The following is a 23,919-nucleotide window of genomic DNA, read 5'->3' on the forward strand; positions in this document are numbered from 1 at the left end:
GGGGAAACAAAAAAAAACCCCTTCCACTTTCAAACAACTTCTGCGGACAAATGTATTGAAGGAAGATGGAGAAGTGTATTTGATCTTACCCAAACATTTGACACTGCCCACTGCGTAGGCTGAAGCAGCCCGAGGCTTGTTAGTGACCAAGGCCAGCTCCCCGAAGTACTGACCCCTGCTACAGCGCGCTATCTCCACCTCCGCATTGTCTGCATGGTCTGCCTTCGTCTGTACGGTGTTAGAGGAGGGAAGAGGATGAAAGGTTAGCAACCAGCGAGTGTATCACAACCGCTTCCCCCCCCCCCGAAGCAAGAGAGGCACTAGGCAGCCGAGCCGACAGTCGTGATTCCCTCTGTTGCTTGGCAAAACCATTTTAATGGGGAGTGTGGGTTGTCATTGTCAAAATGACTCACACAGAAACAACCTGGTTGACTGCTCTCGTCAGCTGAGACAGTGGCTTGGGTTTGAAAAATACATTTGCTTTCGCAACTTTGCACACTGTATGCTAAACAAATAGATTAATATAATGTATGCTAACAGACTTTAGGGATCCCGAGAGTTGTGAAAAGCGTTTGTCGAAAGCATCAGACCCTTTTTTTGCAGAGAAACTATAATTGCCTCAACTCTTTGGTAAACAGAAAAGAGGGATATACAATATTTATTCAATCTAGAAATCAACCAACTGAAAGCTGTGAAACGCAAACTCCACTTACTTTACTCTTCATCATGATCTTGACCTCCCCAGATTCTACAATGTAGAAGCAGTCAGCACTGTCTCCCTGTCAACAACAGATAGAGTTAAGTACAGTCGCCGTGTTTACCTGTCATTGTATCTGTGGCTCAGTGAAGTAGATACATTGTCTTTCTTCTGAATTCATGGTTCATGTGCCTTTATTTTAGCATAACCAAAACGTTTATGTCTCGGTGTTATATTGTAAACGGATGAATTGGGGAAAATCGCATTTCAATTATTTTTCAAAGTGATTCAGCCCAAGTCCAGGTTCCAGATGCCTTGACGTAACATGGCAGGTAAGCAACCATCATGCTCGGCCTGGATGAGGTCGAATGTGAGGGGGCTTACCTGTGTGATGATGCGCTCACCATCTGAGAACTGCTTTGCCCCTAATACATCCACAATCTTCATCCTCTCTGTTGCCTGCACAGATTTAATGCGGTGGGTGAGGAGTTGAGGGAAGATAAAGAGAGAAATGCTGGGAACGGAATTCCGTCACTCATGCAAACACGTCTCTGTCTATAGACCTTTTTACCTTGACGACACACGCGCTCGCATGCTCGGATGAAACCACAGCTAAACAAATGCTTGTGATTGACCGAGGCAGAATGACTGGAAAAAGAGGGGAAATAGCTAAAGTGACAATTTTAGCCGTCTCCTTTATCACCAGTTTGTGTAAAATATCAGGTGAAAAGAAGTGAGTCACATTGTTTCAGAGAAAGGCGGAATGCTGGCCATTATTTACATTTCAACCGCTAAATTGATTCAAAAATAGAAGCGGTGGAAATTCAGACATTGTTAACCTGACCGCTGAGAGCCCGGCTAATTCATTTAGCTTTCTGTTGCCCGGACGAGGCTAATGGCACAGATGTGGCTCCTCTTGACACTTGAAGACAGACGCACCGCAGAGCATGGCGTTAACAAGCAGGCGAGCCACTCTGTTGGCGCCTATTGTTTACCAACGTTATCACAGATTTATTGACGTTCTACTCTTGAACTCACCTCCAGGGACTTCAGTAAGGGTACAGACTCAATAAAAGATTCATACATCCTTCGCTTCTTGGCATTGTTCTTCACAATGAGTCGACGAAATGTGGCACGATCCTAAAGGGGGGAGGAGAGACAAAAAAAAAATCATCTAAGAGCATTCTCAAAAGTGTCTGACTTGTCTTTCCCTGTGTGCCCACAAGGGGGGGGGGACAGCAGAGCACCTCCTCCATTCAAGAAGAATTTCATTTCATTCTCAAGGTTTAACGGGCCTCACTATCAGTGCATTGAGAACATACAGTATGTTGAGGCTGCTACTGGACAATTAACAAGGAATTCGACACATGATGACCCGGATTGGCATCACAATATTCTCCTCAGACACATCATCAGCTTCATAGCTACAAAGGCTTCAGTTTGGAACGATGGCATATGGAGATGCTCTTACCAGGCCCCATAGCGACCCTTCCTGGGTGGCGATGATGGTGGCCGCGCGTGGTGTGTTGTACATGAGTGCCAGCTCCCCGAAGCTGCCCTTATTGTCATACTGACCCACGCATGTGCCCGATACCACAATGTCATACACGCCCCTGGAGATTGAGAAATCAAACAATGAGAGAAATTTTGAATCAGTCCATGCACAGTAAAAGAATATGATTAAACTAATTTAGACCAAAAAAATATATATATATTTAAATCAAGTATTGCACCTCAGACCTTCGTCTACAGTATAAAACAAGTTTAGGAGATTCCAAAGTTCGATGCAATATTTTTGGGATACAGGATAACTGTTTTTTTTTTTGGCAAGATAAATACTGATAAACGAAACGTTCTGCTTCTCCAAACCAACACCTTTTTGGGTGTACGACAAATAGACAGCTGCATACCCAAAAATTTGAATACTGTATCGAGGTAAGTCCACTTGTTTCAATGAGTTTCAAAAACTTTAACTTGAAGGTTATATTAGTTCAAGACAAAGTGAAATATTTCAAGCCATTATTTGTTTCAATTTTGATGATTATGGCAGAAAGACAGAAAAATAAGGAATCCAGTGTTTAAAAAAAAAAACTAGATTTATTCATGTGACCAATAAAAAAAGGTCCTTAAAGGGGAAGTCAATCCCAAAATGTCCTTTATAATAAAAAGTCTGTGCAACCCTACTTACGAGTACAAACATGACATTCTGATTAATATTGCATTTGTGGAATATGAGTTAAGCAGTAAAATCAGCTCCAGCTCACTCACAACCCTAATTAGGATAAACAACAGGCAAAATGTATGGATGTAGCGTTATCTGGATTCCACCGATTAGCAGTAATCCAAGTGTACCAAACCGGAGTACTTCACAGAGCACTCACTAGTCCGAGAATCCAGATTTCAAGTCTGAATGCATCCGTAGAGGATGGAACATTTATGTTTGTTAACAGTGCTGGTCACACTCTGGGATAGTATGACTTGGCAGGCGTGCTGCTGCTGTTGCTAAAGGTCATCGTTACACATGTCGCGCAGAGAAAACACTGAAAACAAAGATTTGGGTCGTGTGTATGTAGATATGAAGATCCCAATCAGTGGACTCTCACTGCACTGCACTGATGAGTAATTAGAGGTCGCGGTGGGGGAAAACAATAACCTTTAAAACCTCTGGTAGTTCTTATTTTGCTCATTTGGCAAGTGCTCCACCCTTAACTTTTTTTTTTATTTTTTTAGTAGACCGTTAGGGGCCTGCACAGTGTCACAATTATGGTCTGCATTAATCTTAAAAGGGAAAACGGAAAAGTGAGGCTATTTGTATCTTTACCGCTCGATGACGTAAAAGTTGTCGCCATCGTCTCCCTGGTCAATCACATGTTCTTGGGGCTGAACCCGTAATTCAAACATTGCGTCCAGCACTTCAGAGAACTGCTCCTAAAGTGAAGATGAGAAGGACAAGAAGAAGCATGTCAGACCCTTGAAAGGAAAAAAAAAAGAAAGACGAGAAGCAAGGCGCAACAGTGGAATTGAACTAGAAGCTAAAAAAAGGCACATTGCTCATGTGAGTAAGGCCCCTGGAGGGAGGCAAGCTAAAACTACTTTATCTCAAGGAGGGGATTTGGTGAAGAAAAGAGAGAAGCCACTTTTTGTTCGCATGAAGTGACATTTTTCCATGTTTCACAAGAACACGCAATCTAATGACAATCATGCCATCCCTGGGGTACAAGCAAATATCATGTCAGAGATATATATCACTGTGATAACCACTGCGGATCGCAGCGTGGAAAATACATTCTCATTCCAAGGCAGATGCAAATAAATCGAGGGCATGGACTTTACATGACACATTTGGAATTTTGGGAAAATCCCACACATGGGTGGATATCGGGAGTTTTACTACGCCATCAATAATAAAAGACAAATAACAGAGAAATGGGGTTAAGGGGCCTTTTCTAATCAGTGTGCGCGCATGCCAAATCATCCTTCCCATTCTTTACCTGGTCCAGTGTTTTGAACAGCAAGATGTCCCGACAGGCCTCCTGCAGTCTGCAGCGTTGTTCGTCTGTTTTTGGATGAACCACTCTGGGTTCTGTGTCCTCGTCATCCTCATCTGGATTGAATGCCTCCGCACACACTGGTCGAGGGATACGCATATTTGATTAGATTGAACTATAATCCACAATGTCAATTACTCCAGAAAATAAGATTCAGCATACATATTTGCTTTTGATGTGTGCACAGTCAACTGACATCAGGTGACTCTGGAAAGGTCACGCAAAGAAACATTTGCACTGAATTAGTCTTCTTCAATCTCACTTGCACATTCCTGGACTTTTTTTTTTTTTTTAAATTATAGTGTTACCTCTCTGGACTTAAGTGACCAGCAATGACTCTTTTGTCTGTTCCTGTACAATGACGGTTGAGACACATCTCATCTTAACAAATGTATATATAACGTGTATAATTTTTGCTGCTCACAATGGCCTTGTAAGTGGATGTGTCCCAAAACGGGTTTGGCAGAAGGAGGAGGAGAGCAGCGTAAATCAAATCACATCTTAACAGATGTCCTGTTTTGTATAAGAGTAGGTTCTTCCGATAGCAAAGGGAATTTTCCAAAGCAAGTCGTTTTCACCACCTCGCCATTTCACAACGCTTTGAGCGAATCGATAAGGATTGGTTGCTGGGACTTTCTTTTCCCGGTCATTTTTGTGGCGTCACGTGAGAGGGCTTCTGTCCACTTCTCCTTACGCAAATATAGAAGTGTCTGCGCACAAGCAAAGCCAATCTATCAAATTACTACGCAGCTGATACTAATATTTTTGAACATGGATGGCAGAAAATCAGGGGAGCGCGTACTGGTAATACATGAGTACAAAGTTAAATTAGCATTTTTAAGGGTGATTTTGGGGGTGGTGTATAACATATGATTATGTCCCATTCTCCAGAAATTACGAAGTGAGTCGAAAAAAGAAATTGAGGTTTAATGAACACAGGGCACAGATACTACCGTCTTGGTACGAATCTGGTGATTCTGATTCCTAACACGACCCATGAAATTCTATACGCGTCCACTTGTAGACTAGTTGTTGCCATATGTAGGTGACAGGCCATTAACACGGCCACATCTAGAAAAAATTCCCCTGGCGATAACATTATTACTTTATCTTAATACAGTACATTAGTTTTGATTTTAAAGTGGCCTCAAATGAGCCATGCATTCACTTCAGAAAGTGGCCTTGCAATTACCGCAAACCCACTAGACACCACTTCTAAATACGGCTGGATTTTATGAATGTATGATGCCATTTTTCAAGTTACAGAGGATGTGAAGGCAGATACCCCTTTTCAATAATTCCACTAGATTAGACATTCGTAAAATAGACCACAGCTGAACAACCATCATCCGGGTCATGGAATGATACAGGTTTCTGATTAAGAGGGGCATGATAAAATTGATATTAGATTTAGAAATTGGTTTTTTTGCTCTTTATTGCATGAAAATAATGTATTATAAAGCTATGTTGGTTGAAATTATTGAGGCATATGTTTGTTTTGTTTTACTTTTTGCTGAGAGGAACCTATAAACAAAAACTACTGCAAATACTACAAGTTTGGCCGGACATATTTCTTTTTTTAAATTGATTGCTCATTTAAAATTGAAAAGGTGAGCTCAGAACTTGTGACTGTGTTGTTCTACCAATACAGGTTTAAAAAAACAGAAAAATAGTCGAATTAAAACCACACTGCCGGCAGCACGCCTTTGTAAAGCTGAGGAAGAGACAGCAGAGTCATGAGCAATGTTGGGACAGTGGTAAAGATAAACATCAGCTGACACACCAACAGCCTAATCAAAGTGCAGCTTGCCACCAAGTCAATTAGGCGTATGTAAACACTAGACAGAACAATGAAATGAGAGGAAACAAGAGTACCACTGACAAAAGACAACTGACACCAACAGTGACACAAAACGCCAAACGCACGACACTGGCACTGATAGTTCACAGGCACTGGACTGATAATTATGCAATTGTTTTGTTGCCTTTATACACTGCCGCAATGGATTAGAGATAAGATTGAAGTGCAGACTTTTAGCGTGACATTTCTTCACGTTGAGGAATTACACCCATGTTACGCTGCATGCAACCCATTTTTAAGTGTTTGTACAAAGCTGCTACACGTGTACATTCATTAAGGCGACTCGTGATTGTACATTTTGACTACTGTATAGCGGCCTACTGTATAGCGGCCTACTTCGCGACATGCGAAAGGAATATTCTTGAATGATGATGTCAGCGATTGTAGAGCACGCATTTTATTTACTGGATGTGGCTGAAGACCACCATCCAGAAGGATTTGTTGATGGCTTCTGGCTACAGACTTGAAGTACTCATTGCCTTCAAGATCCATCCATCCATTTTCCGATCCGTTTATCCTCGCAAGGGTCGCGGGGGGGGGGGGGGCAGGAGCCTATCCCAGCCGTCTTCGGGCAGTAGGCAGGGGACACCCTGAACCGGTTGCCAGCCAATCGCAGCTCTTAAAGATTCACAACCTACATTAAAAATTTTATATTTATATTTTCATGTGTTGACTGTCAAAATACTGTCCATTGCCCCTGAAAAGGGGAGGTACTCTGGATAAAATTGAGTTTTTGTTTTGTTTTGTTTGTTTTTTTTTTTTTGGTCATCACTTCAAATTCACGGTGATGCTTTATCAAGACAACGATCCTAAAACCTGTCATTGGCCAAATATTTCTACAGCTACCTGCAATCAGGCTGTGCAGACAACCGATGCATATAGACCAAATGTGACAAAATAGGAGCCAGTGACGGAGGCCGTCAGTTTTATCTGCAACTTGTGTTGGACGTGCATGCTCAACACAATATGTGTGCGCACCGCAGTAGGGCCTGTTATGCAATGAAGTATGCAGTATCATAGTCCGTGTGAATAGCCCTTAAGGGACATGATGTCAAAGATACAATAGTGAACCCGCAGGCACGCACTCACACAGGAATCTCACCTGACACTCTTCTGTTGAATCTGCTTGGTGGCGGGGCTGCAAAGAGACAAGAATGGGGAGGGGCAAATGAATATCATTTGAGTTTATAGAAACGAATATGATGACTTTTTTTTTTGGTTTGTTGTACCTGGGTAATCTGTTTTTAATGAATATACAATGCAATTCTAAGGGAAAATTAGATTTTTTAAAAAAAGCAATAAGAGGGCTGAAAAAGCAGATGAGTCAGAATGATACTGGCTAAAGAGAAAGATTAAAAAAAAACCCAAGTTGAATACATAGCGGTAAATAAAAATGTAACACCTGTCAGAAAAGGTCTTAATGCTGGTGACGTGCTCTGACGGCAACAACTAATTTCATTCTGATAAAATACCAAGGTTATTCTTCAGTGGCTTCACGGTCTCATTAACAGATGGAATTCACACTCGATGGGACCCTCCCCATCCCATAACCCTGTACTGGATAAGTGGTATAGAATATTGATGGACCGAAAATTATCACACTCAATATTCAAAGTTGACAGTGGACAGAAAACTGGAGCACAGGGGGACTTGTAGGGGCTGGGGAACAGTTTTTGGAGTTTTGTTCCAACACCCATACTTGTGAATAGGTATCCCCTTAGTGGCAGGCACTCGGATACCTGTTTCTATTCGAGCGGTGTCCATTATTTGAGGAAATGCAAATTTCGAGCTCGTGGCTTGCGTGCTGCTGCACCGTTGACCGTAGTATTCATCGGGCTGTCTGAAGGGGACACTGCTGGATATGAATATGCATCAGGAATAATAAAGAGGCCATTCAAAAGAGTGTGCAGGATATATGTGTGTGTGTGTGTGTGTGTGTCTGTCTGTCTGTGGATACATATATGTGCATTGATTTGACAATTTATTTGTATATTTCCTTCAAATGCCTTTTTGTATTTGGGCGAGTGTGTGTAAAGTTAGCCAATTAACTCACATGATGAGTAAGCCAACACCCGCTTGATAATGCCGAGCTTGTTGCAGGCGGCTGGCCGGGGGTGGGGCGGCGTTGCGACACACGTTACATAGACACACATTAAGAATGTGCCGCTACCGTATTACCGTCCTGTCAGAGCCCATTAGATCGAGACTGTGAAGCTCAGTGACTGGAAGATAATCATACATACACGCCACTTTCCTCACTCACGATTTCCTCACTCACCTGAGAAAGAATTGTGAAAAGACACTCTTTTCTACTATTTGTCATAATGTTCATACTACTATTGCACATGTAAGAGGCGAACGAGATTCACCTTCATGGCAATGATCCGATCACCTATACGATGCTGGATTACGGGCGGGGTGAGCAAGGATCACCCATGTTTTTTTTTTTTTTTAATTGTGAAAAGGAAATATGCATTTATGCATTTCACAACCATTTGGTTAGTTGAAAAGTCTAATTACTTTTGCTTCAAACTGCGCTGTTAACATTGCACAATGCCTGAATGAGCATGACACAACAACAACAAAAAGCCATCAAAATGGCAAACAAACATGACTACCTTGTCCAACTTCACAAATGAGTTGAGTAATTTTACACCAGCGCACCTGCCATCACATCAATTAAGCCTCTCCAATTTTGCTTTCCCCCTAATTGCCCAACTATCTCATAGTGCTTTTCCATTCTTACAAAATAAACAATTGTGAAAACATCCCTCATGCTTGAACTCCAATGCTTTTTTTTTTTGCACTTGCGCAAAAAAAAAAAAAAAAAAAAAAAAAAAAGACTTGTACAGATGATAATCTTTTTTAGGTCATACAGGATGTTGAAATACAAAATATACTACTGGCACTGTGGAAAAATACCCTGTCTTGTGTTGAAGTCTGCTTTTTTCCTAATACTGCACGGAGCTACTAAAGAAGAATTCATTAAGCACCGAGCTGCATGTTTCTGGAGGAAAAAAAAAATGTTCAGCGTAGACATTGAGTCCTAGAGAGAACAAACATGAGTTATGAAAATTAAAGTCACCTGACCGCCACTCTGTGTTCAGGCCTGGTGCTGAACACACGTTGTATATTGTCTCACATGAATGCAGTCCGGGAAATATTTTTGATCACGTACGCACGTGTGTGTGTGTTCAGTTGTGTGGGTGCATGAGTCTGCGTGCACCAAGTGTGAAGCGCTCTCCCCACAGTCAGACGGTTTGTGTGGTGCTGGTGGCAGTGTGGCGATGCTAGTGGCTGTATTAAATGTACGGCTGAAGTTGCCTTGGCAACCTAACACAAAGAGGATCTCATTGCCATAACAACCATACCCCGTTCACCCTCCCCTCGTCCTTTCTTAGCTGCATCCAACTCCCTTCTCCAATATCGAGCTTGGAACAAGTGGCAGCTCGTCCCTCCATTTCCCCCTTCCTCCTCCTCCACCGCCAACCCTCTCACAAGCTCTCGCAATCGCCCCCCCCCCCCATTCCCACCCTCCTCCCGCCCGCAGTGAACACACAATGTGCCATATCAGAACTGTTAGATGGAAACAAGATGAGGGAGCCAAAAAAAAGGCGGCGGTATGTTTACACAGATGACGAAACAAATGACTGACCAGAAGGTTTAACAGAGTGAAATATCTGGAAATGCGACACATTATATAGTAGTTAATAGCAGTAAGTTGGGACACATGAACAGTGAGCTCACCGTGGAAAAGAAAAGAGGATAAAAAAAAAACTTGAACAGTATAGCATGGTTATACTGAAGGCATGTGGACAAAGCTACACGACAAGGAAGGATGAAGGAATGACTCTAGGAAATGAAAGCATTGTGATCTATCTATCATCTACCCTTAATAGGTGACGAATCAAAGAGATGAAGTAGAGTCAAAGAAGAAACAACATATATGGAAATGAAAATGTTAGTGTCCGTTTATTTTAAAGTTGCAATCTAGCAGCGACCCCTGTTTGGGACGATCAGTTCGTTCGGAGAAAGTCTTTGTAGTACGTTGAGATCGATTCTGACACGATATAGGATGAGACAATACTGTTTCTATCGGTATCACTTGGGGGGGGGGGGGGGTTATGCTCGAATCGCTGAATTCAGGTCTCCTGGAAAGCTTTGCAAGTGCGTCTGTCTGCCTGCCTTTTCTGTCGGTCTCCACTCGAGATAATTGGAAGTGCTCAGAGGGTTGACTGACGCCTAACCTGTAACCATTCTCAACTGATACATTTGTGGTATGTACTCTGCACTTAGCTCATCAAACTTGAAATAAGGTCTGACATGCCCCATGACATAGTGCGATATATACATTTATGAGCTACTTGTATCTGGATTAAAAACATGACATCATAATCAGTCGGGCAATTTTCAATAGTCACAATGATTTCATTTGTTCTAGCAATGACTATCGAATGCAAAAAAAAAAAAAAAAAAAGACAAAGGGAATAAAGCTTTGATTGCAGGTAATAGTTCTAGCTAATGTTTGCGATTTAATGTTGATATATTACATCTATTTAATGGGGTGAATCTTTCTGAATCACATGAAAAAACATTGTAACACACACTCCTTTGTTTCTCTGCATTTAACTCATCCCTTGGGACCACCCCAGTAAAATGCCTAGCGTTGTTATCACTTCTTACAAGTCGAACAAATTTGCATTTGCCTCAAGGACGGAGTAAACAAATAGTTCAACGGTACATTAGGATCATTGAGCGGGCAATGAGACAAATATTTGCAGGGGTAATGCCTTCCTTAGACGTGTTTCTTTGCAGCGGCTGTTTGAATCATATGACAGCAAGGCGGTCCAACAAGCGTTTTAAAAACAGTTCTAAAACAGAGGGGCGAGAATACGGAAAATGTGGCTGGGAGGCCTTAAGACTTTTTTTGGACTCATTTCGTTCATCATCTTAAACGTTCTGCATTAGCTATTCCCCGGCAACATTAAAAAAAAAAAAAAAAAAGATATCTTGTTCAACAAAATGAATAATGCCCAATCGCTGTTTGGTGTGACAAGATGTTTAAAATGCACTCATCAACCATTGGGATTGAGCGGTCACCAGCCGGGAGGGGCTCCAGGCCCTTGGGACCCCAATGAGCTATGGGCTGTCACAAATAAGGGTGGGAGACATTCCCACTTGTTTACTGTGTTTATCTCCTTCCCAACGACAGACTGTGTCTTATGCTCCCGCCCACTCAATCTCCACTGGTCACTTATCACGCTCATCGCCTTTCCCAGTGGCTCACTCCAACCGCAACCACAATCTCGAGAAAGTTTGGGACCGGAGGAAATGAACACATCTCAATCGATATGACTTTTGCGTTTTGGATCATGAGTTAGTTGGGTGGGTGGCACGGTGTACAAGCACTTATTTCATCCCTCTCATCTTCAATTGGGAGTTTGAATCCACGTTCCTGTGTGGACTTATTTGCATGTTCTGCCTTTGCTTGCACGAGTTGTCTGCAGGTCCCCGGGTTTGCTCACATATTCCAAAAATATACATGTAGGGTTATTTGAGACTCTAAAATGTCTTTAGGAGTATGAATGGATGTTTGTATTTGAATTGCAAATGGCTGACAACCAGTCCAGGGTGTACCCCACCACTCGTCAGCTGGGAAAGGCATCAGCTCATTAATAAGGACAAGAAGTTGGATGATCGGTCGGGCTCGAAATCGCAAAAATTTAAATATGTAAACGGATAACGTCTTGTAGAGCACAAACATGAATTATCTAGCCTGCTCTGAAATAATACATTGATGGTTTGAAGAACTGCGCTTTTCATTCGTTTGGATTCGAGCCCATCTACATGCATGCATCACCTTTATAATGCAAGGCTGCATTGCTGCAACATTTCTAAATGAATTATTTCAAGTCCTCTAGTCATGTCCATTATGCAAGCTTCTCACTGATAACTGGCAGGAGGAAAGATTGCATTGATAGCACAAGTCTCGGTCAGAGTTTACGGTAGGACTTTGGTTTTCAAGGCCAAAGTGGGATCCCAGTCGTCAAAAACAACAACTTGCTGTTCTTATCACGTGTTGCTTTAAAGTGAATTTAAAAAATGTCATGTTGTTGTTAGGCGGCAGCAGAGAACTCCACACCCAATACCCGAGCGCCTTCCAGATCTCCAAAATAAAATTCTTGGCAGCAAATAAGGCATTTTTCCCTCATAAAGAAACTCAGGATTTTCAAATCCATCGAGAGGTAGGGTCAAAGTTAAAGCATTTGATCTCCAAAACGTGTCACATTTTTATCAGTGACTACAAGTTTTTCTACTTGCAGGACATAGAGCACTGACTGTGCTAAAAAGTACAGTATAGTTGGGGAGGAAAAAAAACAAACCAAAAAAAAAACAAACAAAAAAAAAAAACAACAACATTGTGTTTTCTATTACTGTGGGGAAGAATGTGCCCATTGTTCAGCTTTGAATAAAAAACACAACCAAAAGGTAACAATAGCAATTAATCAATGGAGGATGACAACACTAGTCCATGTATAACAATGTGCAAAAGCAATCTGTCGTTTGTGTCGCCGTGTCTGGATACCACACACACACGTCTCCTGGGTGCTGTTAGCAGTCTAGGAAGCGTGTCAGAAATTCCAGGTCGAGTGTTACAAAAGATACAGTGGACCCCTGCATAATCGCGATTGTATTTTCGCTGTTCGCGGGCAGAACCTATCCCCCGCTAAAAGCAGTGGTCCAATGCATGTCAAACCCAATCCAATGTACAAGCAACAGACATTCGCCTTCACTGTTACCCATATGATTAACCGGCACATAGAGAGAACCTATGTCGTTCGCTTCATTAGTGCTCGAGACGAGGCTGGAGTTGTGGTAGGACAACTCATGGCAGCTTCACCATGGCAACGCACCTGCAAGCAATGCCCTGAGCATCTAACAGTTCCTGGCTAAGAAGAAAAACATCATGCTGGAGCAACTTCCCAGCTCACCCAATCTGGCTCTGTGTGATTTCTTCCCCCCCCTGCTTTTCCAAACACAAAGGGGACATGAAGGGGACCCATTCTCACAAACCTCCACTGTGGCAACTCCTTCAGGCTGCATCAGCTGGCTCAGTGCGACACCAGCATTGAAAGAGTAGTTCATAACATAAAAATGTCAAATTTTCATTCTCCAGGATGAAGACTGTGTAATGTGTGCCGGTGTGACAAAAGATCGCACCACCGGATGTAATCTGCAGCAGGAAAAATACAGTTGTGAACAGTCAGTGGGTAGGAAATCGGAACAAGCGCTCCTCAAACTACTGTGGTGAAACATAAACAAAGGCCAAGCTGGTCTCCGATTACATGACCATTTACAGTCAAAAAGAAGTCCAAACCTCCTCAAACTCAAGCATGTTTACAGCTGAGTCATTAAATCCAATAGCCGTGTAGCTGTCTGCATGTCTTCTGTTTCATTGAGAAAAAAATTATAAAATAAGACACCGAGACGTTCCCCATATGGCAGCACTTACATCACATTAAGGCCTTGCGAATAGACATACAAAGCAACATTTGAAAAGGAAAGGGCTTTGGACTTGTCGTGACCTCTGACTATCTAAATCAAAACGAAACAAGGCTACCGACGGCCTATCGCAGCCATGGGCGGGAGGGATTGGCTTCGAGCTGCTCAAGGCCAGCAGTTTCTATGGCAACTGTGGCTGTACCAGCTATGGGGACTGCACCAAACACATTCGACGGGATCCAAATTAACTTCAAATAAGAGGTGAATTATTTAGACTCTCTGTTAGCGAGTAAACCCTCAAGTGTTCTTTCATTTTCATCCGATCCTGCTTAAAATTATAAAACAGCGGCTGGGAACAAATGTGCCTTCACGTCACCCTTCTCATAAAGCTGTGCGAGTGGATACTAACATTCCTCTGTGGTGGAGTTTATTGGCTTTGTGCACCAAATTGAACAACAACATAGGCCAGGGTTGCCTGTCCATAAAAATCAAAACCCGAGTACCAAGCACGGCCATCCTTGATGACATTTCACTTGTAATTGCTTTCCTTGTCCAAGTAATTTTATTTTTTCTGAGGCGCCACAAAAAAAAAAAACACCCAAAAACATCTTTCAAATAGCTTGAGTTCATCCAATATGTACATGGATCTATTCCTATCAATGGAAAATGACCTGTGTGTTCTCCAAAGCTATTGAAACAGGCCATTGTCACCTTCAGGCAACCTCTCTCTATACTCTTAATCAGAGTAAGAAAAGCTGAGCTTCATGCCGAATCACTGGGCTGGTCTTCGAAAGCTTTGTACTCCTACCATGGAATCAGACACAGTCCTCTTTAATGTGAAAATGGAATGCATCGGCATGTTTTGCTGTGCAAGCACTCGAGGTGGAAAATCACATCCGGGCAGAGCGTATCTACTTTATTCTTGTGACCCGGGAGTCTCACAAATATGAAAAACAATTCATCCGACGCCGGTTAAATGGCTGGCTGATGCACGTTGAGAGGCATTCCCAGTATAAAAAGAGCAACTTTCACCCGAATAATACCTTAAGACACACGGATTGAAAAAGCAAACAATTCATTCACTTAATTTCAATCAATAGTTCCTCATTCAGTTTCTTCTGCCCATTCATGTTTAACCTGTTCACTGTGGTTGCTTCCACCTATATTAAGTCTATTGACTTGGAATGGCAAAGACAGTTCTACTAAATCCTATAATAACCTTGTCTCCCTGTAAGCCATCTTGTCTAATTAGATTGGTCTCATACATCCAGGTCAACCCATGCAGAGGAAGGGAGACTGGGTTATCGAGTACAAGAGTTTGTGCGTAAGACAAGTTGGAACACATTTATTGAATTGATATTTTCTTTTGGGGACTTATGTTATCAGAAAAAGCAAAGTGGTGAAAGAATGAAAAAGTAGGCGCAATGTACTGCAGTTTGTCATCGGTTAGAGGACATTATGTTTTTAAGTGATTTTCTAAAACTTATCTTTGATGTCCTTTTATGGGGGGTTTGCAGGATAATTTGGGTTGGAAATAAGTAGGAGGCCCTTTTTTCAAGATATTTTCGCCGGTCAGAAATAATTTAGACATGGAACGGTCAGATTTCTTATAAATTAAAAAATGTATATATTCAATTACGTAAATTAGCTTGACTCCTGATAGGGTCTGTTTTCCTAATTTAATATCGAAAAAGGCTTGCCACTGAGGAGCATATTGTGGCCATTGTGTCTCTTCATTTTGTTATCTCTGTGGAAAGTGAGAAACTGATCAATGTTTGCCAATGCGTAGGCATGTTGATTAAAAACGGGAAACGTAAGTGTATAGTGTGAATGTTAAGGAAGCCAACCGTCCACAAAAAGTGACCAAACACAGCACAAGCCTGGTTTTCAAAATGCATCGTGAGTTTCACCATAAATCAATTGGCGCATTATATTCCTAACTCCTTTAAGATTGGCAGCTAAAGCAAACTTTTAGAAGCTGCGCATGGTTTCCATCATCTTTTCAGAGCTGAGCGGGCGTGTATTGAACACCAAGTGGGCAAGTACTTGCGTAATGAGTCACCCTCCTCCATCACAAAGGCGCCGAATTCAAATCTGAGCCTTTTGCAAGCCTTTTGCTTGTACAGTGAAACTCCTCGACAACGAAACCTACATGGGCGAAAAATACCCGACTGTGAAAAAATGTTCATGCATGAAAGCCATTCCCACTTTTCTTCTCCTACAACAAAAAATCCCTCTATTCTGTTATACGAAATCTTTTTCTCTGCTCTTGCCTCATGACGAGATTCACTGCAACGAAAACAAGCCTTCCGCAAAAATCTAATCCAACCTCAGCATGCCACAGCGACCTCTACTGCTTCGTTCGGAAACGGCAACATCAACCACCACACTGGTTTACACATGCGCAGTAGTATTTGTTTCAGACGCAGCATGAACGTTGCATTTTTTTTTTTTTTTTGCATACCAAGGAGTTAAGTAAAGAATGCGCAACAATATGAAAGCAGTCGCAAAGCGAAGCTCGGAGGGAGCTGTGAAGTTTGCCAGTCGAAAGTCGATTCTCTTCTGTCTAAAAAGTATTGTATAATTCTATCCATTCTTTTGCCTTCACTTATTCGAGGTTGAATTGCTGTGAATGCATTCTCTCTTAGAAAAGTCAGACTTTTTTTTCCCCATTCTTAATTGTAATGCTCGTAGATACTGTTCACCTATGGGATGGCCATCCGTACTTAAAATTCCATTGGACTGGTCAAATTCAGATAAAAGCATCCATCCATACAAAAGTTACGACTGCATGTCTTTGTGATATGCATATTGCATATTCATGATCTCGAAAATATTTTTTCGATATATTGTGCAGGACTATTGGCAAGTACTTTTTTTTTTTGGGACAATTTCAAAAATGAATTGTGGCAGCATGATGTGGCGACAATTTTTTAACAATCTTCAAAAATGCATTCATTAGTACATACAAATTGGAAATTTAGTTTGCCGTTGTTGTCAAACGCTACTGTATTAATTGTGCACATATTTCGAATGATTTTGCCGGCGGACGGCTGGCGGTTTGTCAAAATCCAGGAAATGGGCATGAGCGGCGGAGTTCCTTGATGCATCGGTGTCGGCCAATCAGATAACAGTGATGACACAGTCCCACTCGGCCTGCGATTTAGAACCACTTCTGAGCTGGTTCTGAAAAGAGGCTCTATTGGAACCGCCTCGGAAAACTCCAATAAAGGTGCCTTAAGTCTCCTGGCTGGCCTGGAATTGCCGTGGGATGTCTCCGAAGAGTTGGAGAACGTGGCAGAGGAGAGGGAAGTCTGGGCTTCCTGCTGAAGCTATTGCCACCGCTACCCCACCCCGGATAAGTGCTAGATAACGGATCGATGATGGATGGAACACTCACATGTGGATTGACCAATAGCATTGATTTGTGAAGAAAATTTACCGAAATGTGACAAATGGGGTTTCGATCCCATGCCAACGGCATGTAAATCATAAGAGTTACCCGTAAATGTTAAAGAAACCATCCCAGATTGGTAAAAGTCATTTTGTAAAGTTTATTTCTGGCCAGCAGATCAGCGTTTGAGCACGTGTTACTTTTTATCTGCAGGCCATGCATAAGAGCGGTCAGGCTAGAACACATGATGCGTACAGCTCTATAAGCCCGTGTTGTCAACCCGTGTGATATGTGCCTTGGGGCTGTGTTGCAAGCCTGGCTGGCTGGATAATCTCATGCCGTGTGTAGAATAGGCGCTGCTCAGGCAAGAAAGCACAACACTTTCAAGCAGTGTTCTTTACTGATGCGCTGGATTGAGGAAAGTTTGAACGCGGAATGCGTGTTACTCATAATGTTCCGACTGGAATTTGAATGGGAAATAGTTGCAGCGCAGCTGGCTTTCACACGTACGGGGTACGCTTATCATTTGTCAAACACACACACACTTACCCACATGTATGCATGCAGAGATCGAGGGAGAGCGAGAGGGAGGAAGAGAGAGAGAGAAAAATAAAAACAGACAGACAGTAATTGCGCTTTTACCCTGAGCCAATCACCAAAGCCGGCCAATCATTCCTTGCTTATGGTGTAGGGATGGGCAAAAATTCCTTGATATATTGTTGGTGGAAATGAATGACTAATTAACTCATGACTTTGTGAATACAATTTTAATTAAACGGAATAATAAAAGGATAACCATCCAAACACATAATGATCAATTAACCTACGACTATCCCCATCCGTGGGCATCATGAATTAGGGTAACTGGCAACCTAATAATGGCTCCAAGACATGTAAACCTTTGGCAGATTCACAGTCCATTAAAGAAGATCAACCCACTGAGAAAATGCATTGAAGAAATCTCATTCACAAAACAACACACACACACCGGCTCCACAGCTAAACAGATGTAGGCCACGCTGCTCTGTGCAGCATACGCAGAGCAGAGCAGTGCAGTGCAGCAGCTTGCATCTCCTCTAAGTCTACAGAATCCTCAAAAGAGAACGCCAGATCAGAGTATGTACATCATGTGGAGTTTTTTTTGTTTTGTTTTGTTTTTTTGGGGCTGATTTTTGTCAATCAGACAAATTTGAATGCGTTGAAATTCCGAAATAAGCATGTAATTTCGTGCGGTCTGAGAAATTTCACGGCAGTCTCAACTACTTTTCTGTTCAAGAAGAATTCAAAAGAGAAAGTAGAAGTACATTTCTCTGGCGTCGGCCTGAATCCTCCTATATCCAAAAATCGTAACTTTTCAGGAGACCCCACAGGCGACATGTTTGTTCAACTATGACCATGGCATCGTAAAAGGGAGCAAGCCATATTCCACACTTTAGATTGGGCAATAATGACAAAAACCATTGAAGAAATATCATCCAGACATGTGGATTAGATTTGTGAAAAAAATATTCAATTAACAAAATTGTGACATGGGAGGTTTCGGCTCAAGGCCAACAATATTTGACGTAGTCTCTGGTGGCTTCAATGACTTAATAATAAAAATCCAAATTGTTGATGAGGAACAAAGTGTACAGTACATTTTTAAGATACAGGCAACACTAACTATTGGAAAACGCTTCGCGTGACTGTCCCCAATTGGCAAGTCAACAAGTCTGGCATGGCATTCACATATTGGAGGGGGAAAAAAAAGAATATCAAAGAAATAGTTAGTGGCTCTGCGATCGATCAGCCAATGACCATGATTCGCCGATTTCTGTGGAAAAGTATTTGACTGGCATATATCAATCAGTCTCTTGCTGTCGATCATATAAACTTATCACCCGCAGCTCGTACCAACTAGACACCAGCCTGCATGCTGTGGTAGCGTCCCTCGTCTCCCCTTCCTTCACACTGAACAGATGTGCGGCAGCGGCAAACATGTCTACTGGGTGGCAATCGTATGCGATTTGAGAGGGAGGCTAAGTTTGCATCCGCCAACACGGCATCAAACGATACCTTGGAGGGAGAGCAGCTGAACAAGCTTTCAAAATCACAAATGCAATGGCATTAGAAGTTGGTGAGGTTTTGACGCTGAGAGCAGATACATAAATTTCGACTCAGTTCCCGTCAATTTGCTCCCCTTTGTTACAAGGAATCTGACGCACATCTCAACAGCAATTGTTTTCTGTAGTCCTCCTTGAAAACAGACTTTCAAAACACATGCAAACATCTGCTTTTACTAAGGAAAGCTACAATCAGCATTTTTGCCTATTTTCTGACAACCAGCAACTGAATCAGAACTTGTTCGTGCATCTTCAGCACTGTCACTTTGAAATAATGTCCTGTTTTTGGATAGAGGGATGGGAATTAAAGTTTTTTTTAAATTTTAAATCGGACTCATCCATTGATTGAAAAAAAGAAACAGGACATCATCGAAATCATCGATAGTTAGAACTCTTGAATGAATTGAAAATTGGGCAGTTAATAAATACGATCTGAATGGGTTTCGTCAGATATCACTCTTCGTTATCGGAATTGGCAGCATAAATCCCTGATCAGTACACCGCCAATTACAACATAGCTACAGGATACAATGGTTTAAAAAGAAAAAAAAAACAGGTCTCAATTTGCCTGATCTTTCAATCAAGGGAATCTGAAGGTATCCATAATGAGTTATGTTTCTCACACCATTTTACATAAGATTTGGTTCCTCACGCAATCCCCGCCCTCCATTTATCCGGGTTTGAGACCGGCACTGGAGCTCTCCAGTGGCTGTGTGTTGTGGGTATTAGCCGCAGGCTGAAACCACAGTTGCTTCATAAACGCACATGACAACCAAAACTTTCTTTGATGGGAGAGAGGCCCATGACCAAGCCATCGTTTTCAGCTTAAAAGACGCCGCGCTCCAAATCAATTTTAACAGCATATGGAATAAATGCAAACAATAAATATCTAGAGTTGTATCCTATAATAAAACCAAATTTGTGCAAACGTCTGCGACCACGGCATCAGGTAATATGTACACAAGGAACTGCCATCTGTTCATGGTCCACTATTCAACATTTTTTTTCCGTCCTCCTCTATTGTGTTGTTTCAAATCTCACCTAGGCTAATTTTTTACTTTTTCTGCAGCATCCTAAGACGTCACAAGATGGCTCTGGCCAATAGAAAAGAACAAAATATTTGAGTTAGGGCTCAGTCCTTTTACCCAGCGACTAGCGCTGGGTTTAAAAAGAAAAAAAAAATCCATATATCGAATAGATTTTCCTTTCCATCACTCGATAGATTCAGAAAACCATAAAGAGATCCTTTCAATAGGGCTTTTCCCATTTTTCATGTGACTTCTCGCATCACATGAGATCCCGCCAAGATGCGAGAGTTGCAAATCAAGTCGAGTCAAGTCAGCTTTTATTGTCAAATATGCTCTATGTGTAATATACAGCACAGATGAAATTACTTTCCTCTCTCAACCACAGTGCAACATGTAGTGCATTGAACACACACAGCTAGAATTTACCTAAAATTACATAAGACAAATATATAAATATGCTTAATAAAATAAATAAATAAATAAATAGTAACAACAGGCGGATATCAAATATCAAAACATGACGGAAGCACTGAAATTAGCATCAACTTGAAGGCGGATGTCTAGAAGATTTTTGGCCTTGAAAAACACAAAGACAGCAATGAAACTTTGGGAGACAGTGACAGGAATGTGAAAGTCATGACTTTCAAGTGTGTTTTGCCACTTTATTTACACAGCCTGCCCTGTGGTTGGAATTGTTATAAATTAATTATTGTTTTTATCGTATTCAAAAAAAACATTCTCGATTAACGTAGCTATAAAGGGTTAAATTCTTAATGTAAATATTTAGACTTTTACAGATGTACCAAATTAGAGGTAGTTTCTACTATTTGCACCATTGCCTGTGAGAATGTCTTCCATATGAAAGTAAAATTTGTACAGAGTGAAAATCAATCAAAGTGAATCATGAATTCAACCGGGCCGTTGTGAATCTAATCGATTTTGGAAATCTGAATCGATACCCAGTCCAACCAGCGACAAGCGAGGATTGGTGTATGCAAAATTAGTGGTACTTACGTTCAAAGTCTGAGTCGTCATCTTCGTCATCGTCGCCATTGGACTCTGTTTGCATCGGCTCTCCATCGAACATCACCCCCTTTCCCATCTTGCCGCCTTCGCTGGCCCCATCTTGACTCCTGGTGTCCCGCAAGCGGGTGAAGTACTGGACGGCAAATTCCAACAGGTCCGACGGCCGTTGCCGAAGCACCTCCACCGTGTAGCCCTCCAGCAGTTCCTTCAAGCCCACTGGTATTTCAATACTCATGATTGTGTGTGTGGCTCAGTTGCAGTGCTTGTTCTCGATCTGTGGTAGGAGAGGTCATTGTCAAGGTAGGTTGTTGTTACTTAGGGTCATCAATCGGATCATCAAAATGAGTCGGCGACAAGGTTAAAAGAGGCCCACTGCTGCAGGTTTGCAAAGCCAAGGTTTTCGTGTGCATTGCAAAAGTTTTGCTCTTTTCATGCGCTGTGGATTTTGACAGACAGCTGAAATTCCACTGCCAAGTTAACCAAAGAATTATCAACTCAGATGTTGACAATCCAAGGTAGTGGGTGCAACGCAGTGACGATTCGTGGTGCTGTCTGACATTGACACTGAACGGCCGTATTATCTCGCGTTGAGTCAGGGAACACGGAGTTCCCACAGCTGCAATGGGCAGATATGAGACTAACGTTTGCCAATGCGATAGGGGATGGGGTTGGAGGGAACATCAGATGAACAGTCAGTCGTTAGGTTGTGCTCATTTTGCACGAGAGTGCTCTCTCTCGCGCGCGCACACACACACACACACACACACACACGCGCGCGCGCGCGCATGCAAACATACATATATGTTCACACACAGATCTGTCAACTTGGGCTGGGCAGAAATAGAGACTAATACTCGTGACAGTTACGGTAAGGCGGCGGCGCCTTTCAGATACAAAGACACCGAACAGAGTTGATCTCAACTTCCAAATGCAAACGGGCAAATTGGTGTGCGTGTGACGGCACTTGTCTCGCCATGCATCCGGACGTTAGCTAGCCTTAAGCTAGCGAGAAGTAAAGTCACCTTTCAATGGTTTATTTTCCATTCAACCGACGGACAAGTTAAAGCGAACACAAGCAGTCTGCCGGTTAATCGCGGGTTCTTGTTCGGATAAGCCGCCGGGAAAAGCTTGTGGCAAGCGGTCCACTTACATGCGAATTCAATCTCACCGGCTAAATCAGCCAGTCCCCTCCTTCGCTTCGCCGTGTAGTATTCCCCGTTCGCTCTCGTTTTCCGCCGCTTCTTGAAGCCAAACCGCTCCGCCGAGGTGATGAGAACAGAACAGCGAACGTATCCCTCCTTAGAAGACACGTCTCTCCCCACGTAGCGCCAACAATGTCGTTGGCGTCACCTTGCTAACGTACTAGGGCTTAATGGTTTAGCTTTGCTCGTAGCCCCGTCGGAGGTGTAACAAGTAACAACGAAGCCGGCCGAGTTAAAGGGTAGGGGGGTGGGGAAGTACCGCTTCACGGCTGCCGCTCCGCACGACGACCACGCACTGCGTGGAGGGTGGGACTTGCTGTGGAGAATTTTGGCGAGCTGGTTAGCCAACAAGCTATCCGGCTAATTAGCTAATAGCCTGTTAGCCACTACTGTACATGTATCCCTACGGCAAGTGACACAGGGCGTTCAGCGAGCACTGGACAAATCCTGGGAGCTAAGCCGCCAAATTTCGCAGCGACAAAACACCGCCAAATAAAACCGGTTTACAAAGTAAATGCAGGTCAGATATTAAATATAACGGGCGACGCGTGCAAAGAATAAACACAATGGTAAGCCCACCACCTCCGCCGAACAGCTACTCCATGAGCTGTCATGCGCGAATGAACCCTCCAGTTAGCGTGGTGGGCGTGGCGTGCGAGAAGCGGTGACATTGATTGACAGGAGCTTGGGTCAATCAAATTATGAAAAGCACTTCACTGGCTGAGAACAAAAGGAGGGACAGAACCTGGGCCACACCCATAGAAATGACGGGTCAAATTTGATTGCCATCTGCCGGTGGTCGAATTGCTGTTTATTCCCAAATAAAATCGAAATAGTGTTTCTCGATTTTGAGCCAAAGCACATGTTTTACATCGGAAAAAAATCATAGCATTCCATCGAACAAATATGTCACAAAGTCTTTATTTATATGGAAAATATGATCTCATGTCAATTTACTCACAGATGTACTTAGTAAGAAATGTTGGCCGGTTGAGTTAACCACAGCTATTATCGTTTATAGCAGCAAGTGGACAAAGGTTAAGTGGAAGAACTTAAGCTGCTAGCAAAGATAGTGTAGAGTAGACCAGGGAACCAGTAGACCACGAAGTATCTCGTGAGTTAACAATAGCTCCTGAAGGAAGTGTCGGTAACTCTCATTGGGATTTACTCAATCACTGTTGCAGTGAATGCTATTAGTACTCAAAAGTGTATAAGTATAAGTACCGGTGCTTCAGTATGGTTTGGCATGGTAACTGTTGTTTGTAGATGACTTGGCCTTTATGTCCAACAGCAAAGAAGAATGCAAAGAAAGTGACTATGCAAGGGACTGAAGATGAACACATCCAAGACGGAAGTCATGGTAAAAGTGTTGAATCAACATAAAGATTGACATAAAGGATAGGAACAACTCCAGTCTCAGACAGGTCAGTGTCTTTAAATCCCTGTGAGGAACGATGAATGACGAAGAAGGCCTTGAAACAGTGATAAGTGTGAGAGTGATGGCAGAATAGGCAAAGTGGAGAGAGCTGTCGAGTATCATATGATACAGAAAATGCCC

The 23,919-nt window shown here is 42.4% G+C and overlaps 1 protein-coding gene across 1 annotated transcript in view; it reads right to left on the reverse strand.

Annotated features, from left to right (window-relative positions):
* The window catches only part of prkar2aa (protein kinase, cAMP-dependent, regulatory, type II, alpha A), a 24,626-nt gene extending 1,670 nt beyond the window's left edge, over positions 1 to 22,956 (reverse strand). Inside the window, exons 1-10 of the mRNA XM_019863034.1 lie at positions 22,310 to 22,956; positions 21,148 to 21,433; positions 7,209 to 7,244; positions 4,189 to 4,325; positions 3,519 to 3,625; positions 2,169 to 2,310; positions 1,736 to 1,837; positions 1,082 to 1,156; positions 714 to 779; positions 90 to 228 (exon numbers count right to left, since the gene is read on the reverse strand). Of these exons, the coding sequence (XP_019718593.1) occupies positions 90 to 228; positions 714 to 779; positions 1,082 to 1,156; positions 1,736 to 1,837; positions 2,169 to 2,310; positions 3,519 to 3,625; positions 4,189 to 4,325; positions 7,209 to 7,244; positions 21,148 to 21,394 (1,051 nt within the window). The 5' untranslated portion in view covers positions 21,395 to 21,433; positions 22,310 to 22,956. The remainder of the gene's footprint in view (positions 1 to 89; positions 229 to 713; positions 780 to 1,081; positions 1,157 to 1,735; positions 1,838 to 2,168; positions 2,311 to 3,518; positions 3,626 to 4,188; positions 4,326 to 7,208; positions 7,245 to 21,147; positions 21,434 to 22,309) is intronic.
* Positions 22,957 to 23,919: the final 963 nt, after the last annotated feature.

The sequence above is a fragment of the Hippocampus comes genome, unplaced genomic scaffold (assembly GCF_001891065.2).
Source record: "Hippocampus comes isolate QL1 unplaced genomic scaffold, H_comes_QL1_v1.1 scaffold1, whole genome shotgun sequence".
In the NCBI taxonomy this organism is placed as follows: Eukaryota; Metazoa; Chordata; class Actinopteri; order Syngnathiformes; family Syngnathidae; genus Hippocampus; species Hippocampus comes.